The sequence below is a fragment of the Saccostrea cucullata genome, unplaced genomic scaffold (genome assembly GCF_032062105.1).
Source record: "Saccostrea cucullata isolate Sc308-1 unplaced genomic scaffold, CSIRO_AGI_Scuc_v1 ctg1015, whole genome shotgun sequence".
Classification (NCBI taxonomy): Eukaryota; Metazoa; Mollusca; class Bivalvia; order Ostreida; family Ostreidae; genus Saccostrea; species Saccostrea cuccullata.
Window position 1 is genome coordinate 153,589 of NW_026924329.1, and position 20,349 is coordinate 173,937.

The window sequence follows — 20,349 nt, forward strand, 5'->3', positions numbered from 1 at the left end:
CATATTCTGTTATTTTCTTAAAAAGTGTAGAAAGATCGGTGACTATGCAAATTATAGATCACAAATGCCGATCCTTCCACTTTACAAATTCCAACTTCCAACGTCTTGCGCGTTTTCAAGTTTGCGCCTTTTCAAAAATGTACAGTAGAGCTGAGAAATACGTTAGTTTCGAATTTCCAAGATTTCTGTTTTAAAAAAATAACAAACACTTTTTGAATAATTTTTCATTGAAAATACAATTTTTTATATCAAAATAAGTTTTATCAATGAAGAATTCGAATTTTTTACGTCATCAACTATATACATGTTTTGCATTTTAGTTTCGTTTGCATGGCGGCCCCCATTAACAGAAGACATATGACATGATAATAACAATCTCTTGCCCTCAGACTGAATATTCTGAGCTGTGAAGACGCATATATAGGAGAATTCAAACTACAAAATACGAATGAAGATTATGCCATAGATACTTAACAACCATGCAATCTGTGCTCAATCATTTACACACGAAGCAAGGGAAACTTTTGACATTTTAACTGCACCAAAATTAAAATGTATATAGCGTTTCGATCCAGGAATAATACGGTACAGTACAGACAAGCGATATAATTTTTTAGTTGTTACTAAATATATAAAAGGTTTTTTTTACGAAGCTCACAAAGTTTTTTTTTCCAGAATGTTTCATCTTCCAACAATTTGTTTAAAGTTTTATGTTAGAGAAAATTCGGTTGAACAAAGTTGTGTGATAAAAAAACGACATTATTTAACGCACATTGTGATGAATATAACTGTTTAATTTAAATTATGAAGGAACATAAGTCATCAATTTGAAAAAAAAAATGCTGTCAATGATGATGCAGTGTTTGTTTAATTAAAATCAAATAAAAACACGAAATGTTTAAAGATTTCTTGATTTATTTTTTCAGATAGTTGGTGAAAGAATGTTATTAAATATAAATTATACCAGGGGCTTGTTCAACAATTGCGTCTGCATGCAAAAGTTGTATTATGAGAGTAATGAGTGTTTTCTGTCAATCATTTTTGTCAATTACTTTAGTCTTCATGAAAATTCATGAACATTCATAATACCTTGCACTCTACATTTTTTCTGTCTTTAAAATGCAAAATTACCAATATTCATATCTATTCATCATTTGTTCATGAACTACATTTTATGAATATATTCATGAATAAAGTTCATGAACCATCTTTATGAACCAGTCATGAACCATTCATGAACACATCATGAATGTTCATGAACGATTCATAAAAGTTCCTGAAATTATGAATTTCACCTCGCAAGGGGGTAAAGTAGTTCTTTGACTAAAACAATATAAAGATATTCATACATCATTGTTTATCGTAGTAATTTTACAGAATTATTTATTTCTTCATTTTCTACTGTCGACCGGGGGCAGGTCGACGGTTGACAGTTGACACTTCCCATGTGTTCTATTGTCGACCTAGGACAGGTCGACGGTTGACAGTTGACACTTCCCATATGTTCTATTGCCGACCGGGGACAGGTCGACGGTTGACAGTTGACACTTTTAGTATGTTCTACTGTCGACCAGGGACAGGTCGACGGTTGACACTTCCCTTGTGTTCTAGTGTCGACCAGGGACAGGTCGACGGTTGACAATTGACATTTTCCATTTCCTCTATTGTCGACCGGGAACAGGTCGATGGTTGACACTTTCCATATGTTATACTGTGGACCTTTAGAAGGTTGACAGATGATACTTCCGGTGTGCTTTACTGTAGACCTGAGATAGCTTGGCGATTGACACTTTCCATGTGTTATAATGTGGACCTGGTACATATTCTCTTTGTACATTTATTAAAATTAAACTAACCCTAATCACAGTAATTAGTGCGAGACTAACCCTAATCACACATATTAGTGGAGGACTAACCCAAAGGGTCTTTGGTCTTTAGCAAAATTAAAAATAAAAAAATTAAAAAAATGAAAGGACTTCTACCCTGTAAACTACCTTACATTCTGGACGAGTTTATGTACCGTTCGGTACATTTGAGCTTTCGCTGCATTAAAATTAGCCTTACCCAACTTTACGAGTTTATGTACCGTTACAGGTATGGACACGGGAAAGCTCAAATTGTCTGCACTGTATTCACAGGTAAACAAACTAATTTACACTCTGGTGTTAAATGGAACAGCTTTAAAGCAGCATGGTGACCTAATTCGATTTTCTATAGAAAAACGATTAGTCTTATTTTAGGGCTGCTAACTACATGTAGCAGAATAGAAATAAAGTCCTTGTTTTCGTGAATGATGCAGAATAACCTCCGAGGTCGAGAAATGTTGTTTGAAAGATAAAAGCCGAGGCGTTAGCCGAGGCTTTTATATTTCAAACAACAATTCGAGATCGAGGACTTCATTTCTTAAATACTTTATTTCTTAAATTGACTTTATTTCTTAAATAATCCAAAAAAAAAACTTACATTGTACAAAACTAGATTTACTCAATGAAATCAACAGAGGAAATATCCATAACATTTTTAAATGATACTTTCAAAAAGATTTCCACAACACACAGCTGTAAATCAACATATTGATTAACATAATTAATTTTAATGAAGTCTTAATATTGTACTTTTTTGCTTTGGAACCAAATATATACTGCTTTTGATTATCAAATTAACCTCTTGGTGTAGATTGGGTTTTTTGTGCTTCAGTTGTATTTATTTATTTACTTTAATATGTTTCATGCAATGTTTATGTATGTGAAATTCTTTTTAATATTACAAATTAAAATCAACAAATAGCTGAGTTAACATTTTTGAGTCATTTTATCTATTTTTATATTTACTTATATGGACCAGATAGAAAATCATAGCTATAATAGCATAATACTTAACACATACTTACAGAAGACTATGTAAACAGAGATCACGAGTTTGATTCCTTGCTTTAGGGCGCAAAGAGCATTATCCTTTTTCAGTGATCATGATGTTATGAACAACATTATCTCTGCAGACAATAACATACATGTATTCCAAACTCATGGTTTTTGGTTTGTTTATTTGTTGTTTAATGCCGCTCCGTATTATTTTTCACTCATATGGATAAGCCACCACGGAAGGCTGCAAATTTATATATACCCATTCTCGACACTGAGGACCATTGAGCAATGAGGGAACTCTTCCGTACAAACAACTACTGTAAACCTACTTTTATTCGCGACGACTTTATTTCGCGATTTACTGAGGTTAAATTATTTCGCGACGATTAACTTTCGCAATCAAGCATTTTTTTAAAATCAGTTGTTAAAAGACAAAGAGACTTTCAGGACTGATTCGCGGCGAGAAATATTCACGATGAAGAGGCTGTCGCGAACTTCGCGAAAATTTCTCGCACTCGAATAAAAGTTGGTTTACAGTATTCTGATAGTTTATACAGTCTCATCCGACTGACTGGTCTCCAAGTCCCTCAGAGGACTCGAATCTGTGATTTTTGATCAGGTCCTACTCCACGATTGTAGAACAGACACACTTACCAGTGCACGTCGCAGGCGACGGAAATTATGGTTTTAAAATATGCCTGCAAGGATGAAGTTGTTAATAAAGCAATGTTCCCTGAAACAACTTTGTTTATTGCTCGTATTTTCATTCCGTTATGTTGTTTACAATGTCAGATGAAATTCTGACCCGGACAAAGAGATGGTTGCTTGCCTTCTTTGGGAAAAAAATGATGACCATATTATCAACAGGCATCACTATAATCCTCTTTTTTTAATAAATCACATTAAATATACCTAAGATTTGCTTTTTTAACCCCGTAATCAAGAAACAAACTTCAACAAACTCGTAATTTTTTGCTTTGATTCTGTTGTGTTTTAACCGCTGTGACAAAAACAACATTATTATAAAAAGAATGAATTGTTCTTAACATAAGATTGTATTTTAATTTTCTTTTAGGCAGGATTCCTCTCTGGTTTCTGACTAGAGAAATATTCAGAACACATCTAGTATGCCGGTCCCCTTGGCGCTAAAATATGTGCCGCCGAAAGCAGTGTATTATTATAAAGCGATTGTGTCAATAAAAAGGGCAATATTCGTCAAAATAAGCCCAGAAATGAATTCCTTGTAAAACATGAGGTTTGAAAAAACGTTTCTAAACACTTTAAATTCTTGTAATATCGACTTTTTATGTCGTCAACTTCTAAGTTGTTTCGAGTGCGTTCTGTAGAAATTGATTAATATTCATGAGATTTTCGTCACTGGTAAACTAAAATGTGTCGTTATTTGTAAACAGAAACAGCTGATTGTATGAAATGCCGGTGAAGTTAAAGAATATTTACTAGAAAAGCGCCGATTAAGCTTGTTTAATTCAGTGGTTATTAATTGGACTAAATGTTATGATTGATTTCACAAAAAATGCTCGAACAAGAAAGGGTCTTTAACAGTTGGGAGCTAGTTCAAGAAACATAAATTAATTCTGGAAAAAATTTCTTTTAATAACTAATTTGTGGGCGCACAAAGTAAGTGAAATATCTATCAGACACAAATTTGAAATTGCTAGCAAAAACCATTGTCTACTGGTTCAATTTTTCACGGGAGTTTTGAACCTGTGTATTAGAAAAGAAATCTGATAGATAGGAGGAGAGGGAAAGTTATTAATAGACGAGAGCAATTTGGAAAAAGAAAATGTCATAAAGGACGAAAAGTTGAAGGCGTGTGGTTGTTTGGAGGAATATATAGAGGATCAAAGAAGTGGGTTTTTTTCATGACCGTGACAGATCGTTCTAGAGAAACATTACTCAGCATCATCAAACAGAATATTTTGCCTGGAACTACTATAATATCTGACTGCTGGAAAGTATATGACATTCTCTGCATTTTGTTGATCATACCACTGGTGCACACACAAACACGATCGAGTTAACTTGGAGAGCAATGATAAAAAAAAATCATTGCCAGTGAGCGGTACTGTAAAATCTCTCTATGACATTAATTTTTGCCTGAACACATATACGTAAAAATAGCTAAAAGACTCCTCAGATCCATTTCTAAAATTTCTAAATTTTATAAAGTCTATGTACAACCCACCCTTCCCCTCCCGCAATTCTCATCCCCTGACTTACTTGTGACAAATCTCAACCTACATCGCCCAAGAAACATCAAAATGTGCTATGGCCTATTGTGTCTCCCAATAGTATTGACAGCATGGATGATTTTGATATCTAAGGTAAGTAAATTTTAATTTTTATTTTTATACCGGTATTTCATTGTTACCCAATGCATTCGATCGAATGCGTTTCGTTGAAGCGAGGAGAAAATGGCGATTTATTTACATTATGCATAGCAACGGCAAGGGAACCGCTCATGCGCAGTCACGTGATTTTGGTAACCAGGGGCGACTTCGATTCATACCCGAGTATTAACTCTTGGTTGACGTCACATGACCGGATGTTTACACAAACATGTGGTTTTCAAGCGAACTCATATGAGTTTGAAGGGTAGCGAAAATAAAATAAATTTCCTCTATGAGTTTTAAAAGGCGGTCGAATAGGTCCATTTTGACATCATCTGTTGAGTTAATTTTTTCTATAGCTTTTGCTGCAGTTGAAATGTTTTTCGTTTTCAGCTCTGAACTTTTTTGGTTTCGAATTTGAATTTATGTCTCTGCTGTTATTGAGCAGTAAGCCTGAAAAATCTAATCAAATAAACATATATATTTCATATAAATTATAAAGCGTTCATGTAGAAAGTGCGTTTCGAAGTTTGCTTTTAAGGATAAGCGATGCAAAACATAATATTTAGTAAAAAATAATTCCTACGTTCGGGTTTTTCTTTCGACGCCGCCATATCGAAACTCTAGTAATCTTACTGATGGCTGGGTTAGCTTGGGTAGAGTTCATAAGGTCATATGACGTATTTTGAGTAGTAGCTATGGTCGTTCGATTGAAACTCAAGTAACTCGAGTACGTACTCGGGGACGAATCGAAGTCGCCCCAGCAGACTAGAAACTTCCCGAATTTTCAAAGTATATTTGCTTCTACATGAAGTAGTTGTGATATTACTTTCGGATCAACCCTGGTACAAAAATAATACAATAAATTGAATGGAGCCATGTATACAGCTGCACATGTAGATTCTACGTTGTAAAAAAGATGCGAAAACAATCCAATTAAAAGCACATTTTATTAGATTATCATGAAAAGCGCAAGTATGCAAGCTCCAAATATATATTTTGTATAGAAAATATCAAGATATAGCTCACCAAGACCTCCAAATTATAGTTTTAATTAGCGTCAATATATTTTCGAAATCATCACACCATCATGACTGATGGTTAAAAATTGAAAGGCATAAAATATGTTTAACAATCCTATATTAATTAATTAATGCAAAGAAAACCGATTCAGACCTTTCTGAAACAAAGACATCTGCACTGACCTTTATCAATGTTTTATACTATTTGATATATCAGTATACATTGGTTTTCCAAACAAAATCATATATCTTTCAACAAATCGTGTTATTTTTTTGCAAGAAAATAACTCCTCATACCAACTTAACATAAGGCAACAAAGACAATTAATTTTATCATATGCATATCAGTAATCTTTAAATAATAGCGTAATTTTACAACAAACTTCATGGATTATTATTTCTTTCTCACATAGACATCTGTTCCTTACATGTAAATCTACAATATATACATGTATATATTTAAGATATTAAGTCAATTTTTTAAACACTTTATAAACACCATCTCCATCACCATGAACGTCCGAGTACTGCTATTTAATTTCCAGTCTATAAACATTGTTTATAAAATTCTGATCTTTCAAGATGCTTTTAAGGTGGTATTTCATCTTCTCATCATATTCAGCTCTATATCATTTATAAGATAAACTCAAGCACAAAACAAAAGAATGTACACAAAAGGCTACTGCAAATTTACATGTAAGAGAGTCATTTAATGGATAATTGAAATAAAGTAAATCGTTTCTTATCGTATTAGACTGTAATGTATGCAGTAAATGACTTAAAAATTGATACATTAATTTAGGGGAAAAGTTGGAAATATATTATTATTATATTTTAGCATTTGAGGTTAGTATTATGGTCACACAATGGACTTCACTACTCAAAACAAAAAGAAAATGAAAGTAGGGTGGTTTCTTTACTACAATTTCTCAACTAATCTTTTCTGTTCATGTTTTATTGTTCACAAAAAGTTTGATTAATACTGATCTATTGAATTTAAACAACATATCTCTTAGTTGCGAACCAAACATTTATTCTTTTAATTACTTAGTATTTTTCTTTCCGTTAAATGCAATATGAGTAATAAATAGGGAGGTTCAGCAAAAAGGCAATTATCATACTTCTTGTTTGTTTTGAATAAATAATTTTTTTACAGTAACATGAATATGTTGTTTACATGTAATTCATACAATAAGTGTTCCATTTAATACAAAAAACTTAAATTCATCATATTTAAAGTTTCATTTCACCAAACAATATTCTTTGTCTATGTGCTCAGATTTTCCTCTTTGAATAGTTTTCATAAAGGCAAATCCAGAGATCCATGGACTGACACGTAAAAATACAATCGGGTTCTTCTTTGTCTCCCGGAAGTTTGTTCAGCGTTTCATTGATCCAATCCGGAAGGAAGGTATCATCGACATCATAGGCTGGGTCTTCCACGTATACCATTAACGTATCCCGGATACTGTTTGACAGAAAAATACCAGTTTTTAAAACCATGTAAATATCATGGTAACAACTTCATCGGCCTTAGATTTATATATGTTTCAGAAAAGTTGGCACGAAATAGGCTTTATTACTTTCTTAAATGATTTAAGAGTTTGATAAAAATATACATGTGGTACCATCCTTACCTTAGGGATCATGATTTGAGAAAGAAATGGAATCTCCGCTACCTGATGACGCTTTTGTATTCATATGACTATAATTTTACTGTTCTTAAGAAATACATTTAAAGGTATACTCTTCAGGTAAAATGTGATGCCCTGTTGTGAACACACCCTTTACAGGTCATGCTTTCATAGCTTAAAACTCCACTATCTGAAGATGCTTCTATATTTATAGATGAATTTCTTGTTCCTTAGTTTTTTCCTACATATTACATTGTACTATGGAAACGTTTATGTTCTGTTGCGGCTCCACCCTGCATGTATCCCCAGAAGTAAGTAATGATTTGAACAAACCCTAATCTTCCCTCCTTAAGAATACATTCTTTTAATCATGATAATAATTTATTTGTTATTAAGAAGGTGAGTATTTTTTTCAATAATATTTCCCATTTTCCCTTTATATTCCATGTTAAACATTTTTGTTCTGTCGGTAGTTAATGAGCTTATAAATTGAATAAACATATTGATAAAATTTGAAATGCAGCTTACTTTTAGTTGTTTTCTTTTCAATCCCTCTAGTTCGTGAAAGATACACTTCACACTAATATTGAATTTGTTTCTCCCTTTGAATCAACATTGCGTAAGGTTGCTTTGTAGCATGATTCGGTAAATTTGACTTGTGATTTTTGAGAAGTTGAAAATATGAATAGCTTACTGATAAAATACGACAGACAGACATACGGACAGCTTTGGATCAGAAAAACTCAAAGAAGCCTTCGGATCATATCAGCTAAAATACCACAGAATTAATAAACCTGTACTATGAACTTTCTTAAATAAATTTCACAGTTTTAGTCATTTGAACTTCTCATTTTTGATCAACAATATCACCGTGAAAACATGCAACATATTCTCTGATCATAACTTTGTTTCAATCCCTAATGTTACAAAACAGTTAAGTACCTAAGATGCATTTTGAAACGTAACAGTTTATTCTATTTTGTAATACATTTGTACACGTACTGAAATATTTTTTCTCGGGTGTGGCAATTGACAGAATTTATTGAATAAATAAAAAAAAATTGTCGACTTATAACCTACCTGTAATTAGCCATTGGAATACCATCTCCATCTTCAATGTCATTTTCACTTCCACTGTCAATGGTAAGGACGATACATTCATACAAGACTTCTATCATTGTGTTGAGTCTCTCAACTGATAGTTCCTCACAAATGTTGTTAACAATCTCTTTTTGAGCACCTGTCAATTCCAGTCTGTATGTATCGGAAACTCCCTCGAACACATCCTGCAGTTAAAGTTCATGTTTGTTGAAAGTACATACCCTAGCAAAAACGTTTTCTTATATAAAATTATTGGATAAATGTCCAAGTTTTTATTAAACTTCGAAATTAGTAGACAATCATGTTTGTTGAAAGTACATACCATAGCAAAAACATTTTGGTAAATAAAATTATTGGATAAATGTCCAAGTATTTATTTAACTTCGAAATTAGTAGACAATCAGACTTTAAATCGATTAACCTTTACGTTGTTGCGAAAAAATTCATGGATAAAAAAGGTTAAAATATTTTCATTTTAAATACATACACCCTCATCCATTAAGGTGAGGAAAAAATCAGCGAAAAACAAAATGAAATTTGTTTTATTGAGGTAACTAAGAAATGACTCTCAGATATGGATAGACAGATAAAACATTTTCAATTAAAAATTACCTTTTTGTACGTAGCTTGGTTTTTGGTTTTTGACATTGCCAGTATAATCCACAGGGACTGGACATGTTTACACTGACAAGTCTTTCTCATCTAATTAAAAGACATAAATATAAAATATTTTGTAAATAGCAAAACAATGCACCTGTGTCAAACAAATAAGTTTTTGAAATAAAGGAATCATTGCTTTATTCATTTTCATCTAAGGATTTTTTTGAAGATTTCGAATCAGATTTTTCAGCTAACAATATTGTTAAATGTTTCTTAGAAAAAAAAAGAATTTTTTATTCAAAATATGCTCGCAAAAAGTAAAACAATGTCGAGCCACTCCAACTGTAAAATACTTGTATTTTTAAAACATAACCAATTTGTAAACTTTTTTAGTGTAACCGAGATATTTGCAACTACACTTTAGATCTTTGAGAATTTTTAGGTGCAAAAACAAAACAGATATTGCTTAAAAACTGACTAGTGAAAAAAAAACAGGAAAATAAATAATAGAGATAGTCTTTTTCTCAAATGCTTTTGAAGGCAAGAGAAAGGAAAATATTGATATACGTTATGTGAATAATAAATCGTTTAGTTACGTTCAAACCTCTAAAAATTATTACCAAATCTCCAGCTAGCATTCAAAAGATTTTTAAACATTGTATCATAACTTGGCATGTTTCCTTACATTCTGGGATAGAAAGGTAGTTTCCATTTTTAGTGAGTGGCGCATAAAATCGTCCAGCATAGTGTTCCCTTGGCCTCCAACCGACTGTAAAAATCTAATGACAATGTCCAATTTATCCAAAGCATCACAGATATCCTGGTATCTTCTGAACTCGGTGGATATCTGTTTGGCCACGGCAGTGTTCAAAGGAACCTATTAAAGATTGTTTATTATACAACATTGTTTATAAAAACATTTCTACTCAACTCTGGAATGGAATCTGTATTCATCCTCATTAACAAACACATGGTCGATTATGATAAGGACTACGGAAATGTTTGCATCGTTTTTCTGAACAGATCGATACATAAATGGTGTTCAAGTGTAAAACGAGTTGTACCTGCTTAATCTTTTTTCTGAGTTCTCGGAAAACATTGGCATTTGTTGATTCTGACCTATATGTCATTAGATCGAACTGAAAATGGACAAGTTCATTTTGATAAAAACAAAAAAAGTGATGTAAAAACTTAGAATTAGAAATGTTCACATCAATGTATCATAAATATATTAAGAAAAAAACCTCTTTTGGATGCAGGTCAATAACGGATTTTGAAAACAGAAACCGATCGGATAACTGTCTTTCCAGATTTGCAAAGTTGTATTCCACTTTCGTGCCTTTTCCTACTTCAAATGTATATTGGCAATTTGCCATAACCAAAGGAAGGAGATCCCGGTCTGGGTGATAGCTAATAAGATGAGCGTGAGTTATTTCTCTGACTTTGACCTTCGGAAGTTTTCCAAATCTATTAGATAAAAAGAGGAGAAAAACATAAAATATATTTTTAATTCAAGAATATGTATATATAAATTTTCACAGCAATATGTATGCACAATAAATTAAGTAAGTATATTTTACAGTTGAAACGTTTCTTCATTCAGAAATCTAAAACAATGAAAGAATGCTAGAGGTATTAATAAAATGTACGAGGGTTGATCCAAAAGTTCGTGGAATTTCTTCATATCTTATTTATTTTTCAGTGGAATTGGTTGAAAATTACAAATAAAAATATAGACACTTGATGAATATTTTAAATTAAAAAAACATTTTAAGTATCTTTGTTAGTAACTTTATGGCAGTTGCCATAGAAACGGCTGTTATGAAAGGCGGGGAGACATTAACGCGTTTATTATCATTTATATTCTTAATTCGAGAAATAAGAATTAAACCGCCCTATGTGGTATAAAAACAAAAACTATGTTATTATTATGATTGTTTGAACTTTTATAAACCTGTGTGCGAGAGTTTTACTGATTTTACTGGATATTTATGTTCCCCAAACGAAGTTTGGGAACATATTGTTTTTACTCTGTTTCTTATTAGGGTCTTCCGTCTTCAGCGGAAGACCCTTCTATTATTCTTATGTTTCTTTTTCACTTTTCTTCTTATTATTATTATTCTTTTTTTCTGCACAAATTTTGTGCAGAAGATTTCTCAGAGATGGTTGGATGGATTTGCTTCAAATTTTCAGGGTTGTTGTAAAATCATCTGAAGTTTATACCGGCTGAAGGATTTTGTGAAAATCACTTCCGGTCTAGAGTTATCGCCCTTTTATCAAAATTCAGAGGACCTCCTTGTCCGTTCATTTTCTCGAAAACGGTTTGAGCTAGAGCGCTGAAATTTTTAGTGACGATAGAAGACATGTCCCCATGTTACTGGGAGATTGGATAGTTTCCGGAAGTTCCTAGTATGGAAGCTCGGTAGGGGTCAAAATTTAGGACACAAATCACGAGTGATTTTTGTAGACATTTTGCATCATATCTTTTAAGGTATAAATATTTTGTAAAAACATATTGAACATCATTTGTGCAGAACAACAAGATCTTTAAAATGATATCAAGAAAAAAGCGCTGACTCATCGCATAAGGGGCAGAAAAAGGCCAGAAGTCTTTAATCGATAACTCTTTATCAAGCAATATTTTGTAATACGTTGCTGAAGCAAAGATGTTTATCTCAGCCATCTACAACTATACATTATAATTTTCATGTCGTATGGTACATAATTAGGGGCCACAGGGGGCCAGAACGCTAAATCTTTGACGCTTTATATCTCGAGAATGAGAAATATTTTGATAAGTAATATTGAACAAAAGATGTTCAAAATTATGTTCTGAACAATATGCAACCTTTCATTTTTCGCTAAACGTCCCCATTAGGGAGTTGAAGGGTTGGCCCCTAAATATTTCTTTTGCAAATTAATCGAAAACGAAAAAGAATCTCTGAATAGTTGTTGAACAAAAAGTGTTCAAAATCCTAAAACCTTCAAGATGAAATCAAGAAAAAGGGGCTGGGCGCTCAAATTAGGGGCCAAGAGGGGCCAAAAGTCTTCAATCGATAACTCTTTAGCAGTTAATATTTTGTAATACATTACTGAAGCAAAGATGTTTATCTCAGCTATCTACAACTATACATTATGATTTTCAGGTCGTATGGTACATAATTAGGGGCCACAAGGGGCTAGAACGCTAAATCTTTGACGCTTTATATCTCGAGAATGAGAAATATTTTGATAAGTTATATTGAACAAAAGATGTTCATAATCATGTTCTAAACAATATGCAACCTTTCATTTTTCGCTTAACATCCCCATTAGGGAGTTGAAGGGTTGGCCCCTAAATATTTCTTTTGCAAATAACTCGAAAACGAAAAAGAATCTCTGAATAGTTGTTGAACAAAAAGTGTTCAAAATCCTTAAAGCTTTAAGATGGAATCAAGAAAAAGGGGCTGGGCACTCAAATTAGGGGCCAGGAGGGGCCAAAGGTCTTCAATCGATAACTCTTTAGCAGTTAATATTTTGTAATACATTACTGAAGCAAAGATGTTTATCTCAGCTATCTACAACTATACATTATGATTTTCAGGTCGTATGGTACCTAATTAGGGGCCACAAGGGGCCAGAACGCTAAATCTTTGACGCTTTATATCTCGAGAATGAGAAATATTTTGATAAGTAATATTGAACAAAAGATGTTCAAAATCATGTTCTGAACAATATTCAACCTTTCATTTTTTCGCTAAACGTTCCCATTAGGGAGTTGAAGGGTTGGCCCCTAAATATTTCTTTTGCAAATAACTCGAAAACGAAAAAGAATCTCTGAATAGTTGTTGAACAAAAAGTGTTCAAAATCTTAAAACCTTCAAGATGAAATCAAGAAAAAGGGGCTGGGCACTCAAATTAGGGGCCAAGAGGGGCCAAAAGTCTTCAATCGATAACTCTTTAGCAGTTTATATTTTGTAATACATTACTGAAGCAAAAATGTTTATCTCAGCCATATACAACTATACATTATGATTTTCAGGTTGTATGGTACCTAATTAGGGGTCACAAGGGGCCAGAACGCTAAATCTTTGACGCTTCATATTTCGAGAATGAGAAATATTTTGATAAGTAATATTGAACAGAAGATGTTCAAAATCATGTTCTGAACAATATGCAACCTTTCATTTTTCGCTAAACGTCCCCATTAGGGAGTTGAAGGATTGGCCCCTAAATATTTCTTTTTGCAAATTAATCGAAAACGAAAAAGAATCTCTGAATAGTTGTTGAACAAAAAGTGTTCAAAATCTTAAAACCTTCAAGATGAAATCAAGAAAAAGGGGCTTGGCACTCAAATTAGGGGCCAAGAGGGGCCAAAAGTCTTCAATCGATAACTCTTTAGCAGTTTATATTTTGTAATACATTACTGAAGCAAAAAAATTTATCTCAGCCATCTACAGCTATACATTATGATTTTCAGGTTATATGGTACATGTACCTAATTAGGGCCACAAGGGGCCAGAACGCTAAATCTTTGACGCTTTATATCTCGAGAATGAAAAATATTTTGATAAGTAATATTGAACAATAGATGTTCAAAATCATGTTCTGAACAATATGCAACCTTTCATTTTTCGCTAAACGTCCCCATTAGGGAGTTGAAGGGTTGGCCCCTAGATATTTCTTTTGCGAATAACTCGAAAACGAAAAAGAATCTCTGAATAGTTGTTGAACAAAAAAGTGTTCATAATCCTAAGAGCTTTAAAATGTTTTGAAGAAAAAAGGACTGATCCCTAATATTAGGGGCCGTGAGGGGCCAAAAGTCGATTTTATGAGTCTTTATTGTTCAATGTCTTTTTACAGATTATGGAAAATCATTACTTTAGAGTGAAAATCTCATTCCAAATCTTATCTCATCTCAACAAGAATCGAACGGAAGACCCACTCGTTGTTCACAACGAGATCGTATCTAGTTATTATTATTATTATTATTCTTTTTTCTTCTTATTTCTTCTCCGGTACTTTTTTGTCCGCGAGTGTTCTCAGAAACTGTTCACCCAACTGAGCTAAAACCTTTTTAGGGTTAATAGGTGTGTTGTGTAGGTGTGCGGAACGAAGGTCATTTTGCGCGCATACGCCTGCACGTGCGGGCGCGTGAAATGACTGAAATGACTAATATATTTAATATAGCCATAACTTTAACATTTTCCGATGAAATGCTTTGAAACTCATTATATAAGGATATATTAATAGTGTAGATAATGTGACACTGTCAAATTAGCAAGAACTCACGCGCATTTACGTGCGCTTCGCTCTGATTGGCTGAAACAAAAATCTCAATATCTTTTCCGTTGTTTGACGAAATGGTATGAAATTTAAAATATAAGCATACTTTAAGATGTCCTACAACATGATGTATAACATTTGTCATGAAAGCATGCGCATGCACGTGCGCTGCAATCTGATTGGCTTAAACTTCAAATGGCTGTAACTCCCTTGTTTTTCAACCAACCACGATAAGATTTAGAACATAGACAGACACAATAGACTCCTATAAGAAGTTACGGTCATCATGCACATGCATGCACGCGCATGCACGTGCGCTTTGCTCTGATTAGCTGAAACAAAAATCTCAATATCTTACTTGTTTTTTGACAAAATACTTTGAATTTTAAAACATAATCATACCTTAATACGTCCTAAACTATGATATATAAAAGTTTTCAAGAAACCACGCCCATGCACGTGTGCTGCGATCTGATTGGCTTAAACTTTAAATGCCTATAACTTTTTTGATTCTCAACAAAACAGGATGAAATTTAGAATATGAATAGATATAATGACGGATTCTTACATTATGCTACTATCAAACTTGAATGCAAGGACTTGCATGCACGTGTGCGCGCGCAATGCGTTAAATGACCGATTTACTTGATATAGTCGTAATTTTTTTTATGAAACGTTTCAAAATTCAAAGAATAGAAACACATTAAAAGTGTAGTCACGATGATATAGCTTTCATGCATTGCACCTTCGCGCGCGTGCAATGATCAAATGACTTGTATACTTGATATGGCCGTTACTTTTATATTTCTTTATGAAATGCTTTGATGACCTTGACCTTTGACCTTGACCTTTGACCCCTTGACCCAAAGGTCACAATCCAGCTCAAGTTCGTAGATGTATTTACAAACTCACTTTAACAAATGCTTAGAATAAAAAAGTCAAACCCCCCCCCCCCTTCTCCTTAAAAAAAAAAAAAAAATCAATAACAACGTAGAAAATTTCTCTGAAACTCGATCAACACCTGGGATCGACATAAAATTTCACTTAAGGTGCAGAAAAGACTTCATAGAAAGTTTCCTGAAAGTTTTACGGTAAGTCTCTAAAGTATATAGAAATTATGAATTTTTACGGCAAAAATTACAAATTCTGTCGTGTTTGAAATTTAAGTGCAGACGAACAAAGATATGATATAAACCTTTTAAAGCCTATTTCTCCAGATGTCGTTGATAGCATTCAATTCTACTGATATGAATTAATATTTTAATACCAAGCATTCTTCTTTTATTTCACCATTGAAATTTATCTGAATTTTTTTTAGAATTACACAATCCCCAGAAATAGCGAGTTTCGGTATATTAAAAAGCAATACACGTTTCTTTCCAGTAAAACCTCACGTGTTTGAATTCATGAAAAAATATTGATAAGGGGGTGTTAAACAATACCTGTCACATTAGCTGACACCAAAAAACCAGGGTACGTACACGACATTTTCTGATTTATTTGCATATGCAAACAGGGCTACCCTCAAATCCACGTGTTTTCCATGTCTTTATAAACATCACAAAAGCACCCCAGGAAGTAGCCTCCTATGCCCTGGAGAAATAGTTCCTGTCAAAAAACTTTATTTATTTATAGAGTAGATAAAATTTCCTAGGCACAGGTACCAGAGTTGTCAAACTGGCCTGGAAGGAAATTAAAAAAACTCTAAAAAGAAAGGAAAATCGGCTTAATGTATGGACCTACAATTGACTAAGTTCATTTTGATTGGTCAATTACCGGTGTGGTACCCCTAGTCGCCTTGAACCCAGTCCTGTCTTTCTGAAGAAAACCAACTCCGAGCCCGATGTAAAAATCTTAGTAGAGAAATGAGAATTTGAATTTTGCTGCCTTATTATGTTCCCCAAACGAAGTTTGGGAACATATTGTTTTTACTCTGTTTCTTATTATTATGTTCCCCAAACGAAGTTGGGGAACATATTGTTTTTACTCTGTTTCTTATTATTATTATTATTATTATTATTATTATTATTCTTTTTTCTTCTTATTTCTTCTCCGGTACTTTTTTGTCCGGAAGTGTTCTCAGAAACTGTTCACCAAACTAAGTTAAAACCTTTTTAGGGTTAGTAGGCATGTTGTGTAGATGTGCCGAACGAAGGTCATTTTGCGCGCATTCGCATGCACGTGCGGGCGCGTGCAATGAGTAAACTGACTGATATATTTAATATGGTTGTAACTTTTATATTTTTTGATTAAATGTTTTGAAACTCATTATATAAAGATATATAAGTTGTGTACATAAGATGACATGGTCAAATTTGCATGAACTCACGCGCATGCACGTGCGCTTTGCTCTGATTGGCTGAAACAGAAATCTTAATATCTTTTTTGTTTTATGATGAAATGCTTTGAAACTTATATCATAGACATGTATTAGGATGTACTACAATATGATATATAAAATTTTTCATGAAATCACGCGCATGCACGTGCGCTGCAATCTGATTGGTTGAAACTTTAAATGACTATAACTCCCTTGCTTTTCAACCAAACAGCATGGGATTTAGAACATAGATAGACATAAAGGACTCCTACAAGATGGTATGGTCACCATTCACATGCATGCACGTGCGTGCACGTGTGCTTTGCTCTGATTGGCTGAAACAAAAATCTCAATATCTTTTCTGTTTTTTTACAAAATGCTTTGAAATTTAAAACATAGGCATACTTTAAGATGTCCTACAATATGATATAAAATAATTGTCATGGAAACATGCGCATGCACGTGCGCTGCAATCTGATTGGCTTAAACTTTAAATGGCTATAACTCCCTTGTTTTTCAACCAAATAGGATGGGATAATGAACATAGACAGACATAATGGACTCCTACAAGAAGGTATGGTCATCATGCACGTGCGTGCACGTGCATATGAGTAAAATAGTGTAGACAAGATGATATCGTCATTACGCTCATGCAATCACATGCGCACGCCTGCATTGCTTAAATTTGAAATACTTGGTATACTTTTGGGAAAACGTTGTTGCCGTCTTAAATGCATAGATTTTGCCTTCTTTAATGAAACTTCCAGGGAATATGGCACGAGAAGGGAGTTGGGGAGCGTTTGGGGAACATCTGTAACGGTTCCCGTTACAATTAGCACTAGTTAGTTTATAAGTTGATGGTTTATTGTTCATCTCTAAGTTTTAAGATAACGTAAAATTTCGGTCAAGTCACACGTTTTATGAAAATCCCGGTAGCACTCTATCTTAAACGCGTGTATCATTGACATAGGCTTGGGAAAAATGCATCTAGTTACTGGTTTTCCAGTGGCATAAGAAGTTTAAGAAAAATAGAACTTCCATGGACATTGATAAAGTAGGTGGTCGCTTTTTAGAGTCTCTGTTTACGTACGTATCTCCCTAGACAAATTAAAAGCGTTAATGGACGTTGTTGGCTGTGGCACTGTTCTTGACATTGCTACTGAAGTTGGAACATCATATGGACAGATGGGTAGCTTTTTTTGAAATATGAGTAAAAAATGAAGATAAGTTGGTGCAAGAGGATGCCCAGGCTTTTCTTGAGAAAAAAAAATGGAGAAATGGGCAGCATTTTGTAGAATTACGTATTATAATTGGACATTTGGGCGAGATCTTCTATAACGTGACGTGACATATCTAACTTGACGTTACGTTGAAGTCTCCCCCGGGTTTCCCAACTATCCATTTTCAGAAAGCTCGTGTGACCTTATTGGTAATTGGAAAGTGGCGAAATTTTCCAATATTGTTGCATTATGTCTCTGTTTTATGAATATGCCTGTTGCTTAATTTCATCAAATCACGATAAAATTTTAGAAAGAAATTCCACGAACTTTTGGATCAACCCATGTATATTTTACATCTACTTTTGATAAATAGAGACGTTTTGATGCAATTGTTTTCGAAGATGATAATTTCATTCAAATGATCGATTTCTCAAGGAAATCGAAGCTTTTTTCGGAGGTTATTGAATCTGCAAAGCTCCTTCTTATCAATAAATATTCCGAGAAGAAAAGACAAGGTATACATGTACCTCGGTATATAACATTGGCATTTTTTAATAAGCAACACAATGATAAAAAACTGCGAACGATACTCAGTATTACTCACACGCCCACCTCCAAGTCAATTTTTTAATGTTCACATATTCGATTGATTGATTGATTAAATGAATGTATGTTGTTTAACATATTGATTTTTAAGATTTTTTTAATAGATATTATATGGATTTTCATAAAACAAAACAATATTATCACAGATAATTCAATTTATGCCGCCATGAGAAATATATTATATTTTACACCTTAGGATAATTCTGCATATCCTTGCGCAGTCTGCAATATATGCACCTTTATCGCAGCGCAATTATCATATAACCTTTAACTGCGAAATCGCAACCTTTGCTTTTCTTGACAGAGTAACCCAATCAAAATCCTTGATTTTGTTGCGCCATTTTGTTAGTCTGGTAGTGCGTTGAAAACGTCAACCCCTCACTGCGTGAGGGCTTGTGGCGCAATTGTTTGGACGCCTCCAAGGATTTACTCATTTATGTTATATTTTATGCATATTTACATGTACTCTGATATGTTCACTGCATGTAAATTTCTAGTCAGTCTCATGGGGATCACACTTGTACCTTTCCCCTATGTACATGTACACTGTATTGTTTCATATTAGGTGATCCCCCTTAATGATTTGTTATACATTTTACTTTATGTCATTGAATTAAATGACATATTCGACAAAACTGCATATCTGTGTTTGGTTATTTTTCACTGCACTATCAGGCTGATATTTCTCATAGGAGGCATAAATAACAGTTTGTCATATGGCATAAAACTTATTTGGGAAAACAAAGAGAGATAACTCTGTAACTTTAGCATAACTCTTTCACTTCGGAAATCAATGAAAAACGCTAATTATGAAAATATCAATCCCCGTATGAAACGAGAACAAAAAAAATAATTTTTCAGGGTAATATGGACTCTCATTTCACAAATGTATACCAGAACAGTTTTGTTTCACGGGGGGGGGGGGTATGTTTATAGCCAACAAAACCGACAAAAATTAATTATTAGTTTTTTTTCACCAATTTCAGAACAATTTACAACTTAAACATTGTGTTTTATTAATTCATTATATTGTTTTTTGAGTAAAACATAAGAAAAGATGTAAGGGACATTAATAATGCCCAAGATTTTTTTCAGAATATGGTGATGCTTGAAAGTCTACCTCCCCCCCCCCCCCTTTTCAAGAGCTTAAAAGACAGATAATTTATTATTTAGTTAAGGTATAAAAATAATAAATCAATTACGAATGAACTGTTCTTTGTATTTAATTAATATTATGTGGACATATTGCCATTAATACTAGTTTTTAAAATATTTGGTTGCCCTGTTTTGACTGACTGAATGAAATTGACTCGACTAACATTTTTTCTACATCCCAGAACATGATTTGTTTTCCCTTTCTACTCCT

General features: G+C 33.4%; 1 protein-coding gene across 1 annotated transcript in view; it reads right to left on the reverse strand.

The window, feature by feature from the left end:
* Positions 1-6,151: 6,151 nt before the first annotated feature.
* Positions 6,152-20,349, reverse strand: part of LOC134266221 (E3 ubiquitin-protein ligase rnf213-alpha-like) — a 57,678-nt gene continuing 43,480 nt past the window's right edge. Inside the window, exons 21-26 of the mRNA XM_062748452.1 lie at positions 10,817-11,039; positions 10,637-10,711; positions 10,258-10,449; positions 9,585-9,674; positions 8,952-9,157; positions 6,152-7,705 (exon numbers count right to left, since the gene is read on the reverse strand). Coding sequence (XP_062604436.1) covers positions 7,513-7,705; positions 8,952-9,157; positions 9,585-9,674; positions 10,258-10,449; positions 10,637-10,711; positions 10,817-11,039 — 979 coding nt within the window. The 3' untranslated portion in view covers positions 6,152-7,512. The remainder of the gene's footprint in view (positions 7,706-8,951; positions 9,158-9,584; positions 9,675-10,257; positions 10,450-10,636; positions 10,712-10,816; positions 11,040-20,349) is intronic.